This window comes from Oratosquilla oratoria, chromosome 42 (assembly GCF_046742065.1).
Source record: "Oratosquilla oratoria isolate Oo_2021 chromosome 42, ASM4674206v1, whole genome shotgun sequence".
In the NCBI taxonomy this organism is placed as follows: Eukaryota; Metazoa; Arthropoda; class Malacostraca; order Stomatopoda; family Squillidae; genus Oratosquilla; species Oratosquilla oratoria.
Genome location: NC_134818.1, coordinates 40,716,905 through 40,719,404, shown reverse-complemented (window position 1 = coordinate 40,719,404; position 2,500 = coordinate 40,716,905). Strand labels below are relative to the sequence as shown.

The following is a 2,500-nucleotide window of genomic DNA, read 5'->3' as shown; positions in this document are numbered from 1 at the left end:
TCATGTAGAAAATAGGCAAACTAGAGTTCGTAACAAGGTTACTATGCAGGAATTTTATGCATATCGTCTAGCTATAAGAGGTGGCTTCAGTCCAATACACAGTGGTGGAAAACTATTTCAGCAATATATAGTTGATGCTTATGTTAAAGTAGAGGGTTGTCGTTTGAAATTCATTGCAGAAAATCAAGCACAACTAAGAGTTGCAATGTATTCAGGTTTGATGATCACCTTGCAAGAAATAATGAAAATGAAGATCCTGGAGTACCTGTCATTTTGCCATCATCCTTCACAGGGAGCCCACGAAATATGCAACAATGCTATCAAGATGCAATGGCAATAGTTTGCAAGTATGGAAGGCCTGATTTATCTATAACATATACTTGCAATCCAAAATGTCGAGAAGTAACTGAAAACTTACAGCCTCATGAAACTGCACAGAACAGACCTGATTTGTTGGCACGAGTGTTCAAACAACATCTCAATGAATTAATGATTGACATAAAGGACAGACATGTACTTGGGGTACCTATTGCTGCGATACATGTTATTGAATTTCAGAAAAGAGGTCTCCCGCATTGTCACATGCTAATCATGCTTCGTGAAGAAGATAAAATTAGAACTAAAGAACAAATTGATAATATTGTTTCAGCTGAATTACCATCAGAACATGATCCAGAATTAAGAGAATTAGTGAAAAAACTCATGATGCATGGACCCTGCGGTACATTTAATCCCAATTCAATCTGTATGGTAGAGGGAGATTGTCAAAAGAAATTTCCTATGCCGTATGAGGAGGAGACTATAGCAAATGTCTCTGGATATCCTCTTTACAGACGCAGAAATAATGGAGATTCTGTTAGAGTGGGCGTCCATGAGGTTGACTGCAGTTTTGTAGTACCATATAATAAATATTTACTCAGAAAATATGGTGCTCACATTAATGTAGAAGTGTGTATATCGGTAAAAAGTGTGAAATATCTTTTCAAATATGTCTATAAAGGACATGATTGCGCAATGATGGAAATGAATATGAACAACAATCAAACTAATGAAAATGAATATAATGAAATTAAACAATATATTTCGTGTAGATACGTATCTCCGCCTGAAGCATTTTGGCGTTTGTCAGAATATAAAATGTATGGACAGTCGCACACAGTTTACCGACTGGCACTCCATTTGCCTGACCAGCAACAAGTTTATTATAAGCCGGGCGAACAAAGACAGGCTGCTGCCCGTGCAGAAGGACAAGACACGCAATTAACTGCATGGTTCAAACTTAACCAAAGTGACGTGGATGCAAGAGCCCACCTTTATACTGATATCCCTGAATATTATGTATTTAATAACCAAAGCAACACTTGGACCAAAAGACAACGTCACCGCCAGATTGTAACGAGAATGTACTCTGCCAGTCCTAGAAATGCTGAGAAATTCCATTTAAGGATGCTTCTTCTTCATGTACCAGGTGCAACTTCTTTTGATGACTTGAAAACTGTAGGAGGTGAACAGTTGCCGACCTTTAAGGATGCCTGTATTCGATTGCAACTGCTTGAAGATGACAACGAACTAGAAATGGCTTTGAGTGAGGCAGCTATATATCAAATGCCACGACAGCTTCTTAACATGTTTGCAATGATTTGTTTATTCAATACACCACAAAATGCCTGTAAGTGAAATAGATAGAGGATTAGAAACCAACCACCGACTGTTTTACTTGGATGCACCTGGCGGCTCTGGCAAAACTTTTCTATTCAATATGATTCATGATTACCTGGTGGCTCAAAATGTGGCTGTTAGTACTTCTGCTTGGACAGGTACTGCAGCAACACTATTGAAAAATTGAAAAACTCTTCACAGTATCTTCAAACTTCCTGTTCCTTTGACTGAGACAATTACCTGCAATATTCCTCCTAATTCTGACCAAGCCAATATTCTCAGGCAGGTGAAAGTCTTCATTATTGATGAGGCGTCGATGATCCCTCGATATGCATTGAATGCTATTGATAATTATTTACAAGATATTATGAATAATAATAGCATATTTGGTGGTAAAGTCATCATATTAGGAGGAGACTTTAGGCAAGTTCTGCCTGTGGTTCCTAGAGCTCCACCTGCTGCAGTATTGGATGTATGCCTGAAAAAGTCTCCAATGTGGCACAATTTTCATCAACTTAAACTCTCTCAGAATATGAGGACTAATGAAAACGAACAAGTTTTCTCACAATGGCTCTTACAAATTGGAAATGGTCGAGTGCAGAGTTCACTTGATAACGTTTCTGATGATACGATCGATATCCCAGAACAATGTGTATGCATTGACTCTTTAGTATCAGACATATTTGATAATTGCACCCAAGACGAAATGAAAAGTAGAGTTATTTTGTCACAAAAAAAATGTAGATTGCTTGAAAGTTAATGAAGATATTCTACGAAGACTACCAACTGAGAGCAAAACATATCTAAGTATAGATTCAGTATCATCAGACAATGAAATAGA

The 2,500-nt window shown here is 37.6% G+C and overlaps 1 protein-coding gene across 1 annotated transcript in view; it reads left to right on the top strand.

Annotated features, from left to right (window-relative positions):
* The window catches only part of LOC143021643 (uncharacterized), a 43,222-nt gene that overhangs the window by 25,596 nt on the left and 15,126 nt on the right, over positions 1-2,500 (top strand). Inside the window, exons 2-3 of the mRNA XM_076179251.1 lie at positions 180-967; positions 1,130-1,669. Coding sequence (XP_076035366.1) covers positions 180-967; positions 1,130-1,669 — 1,328 coding nt within the window. The remainder of the gene's footprint in view (positions 1-179; positions 968-1,129; positions 1,670-2,500) is intronic.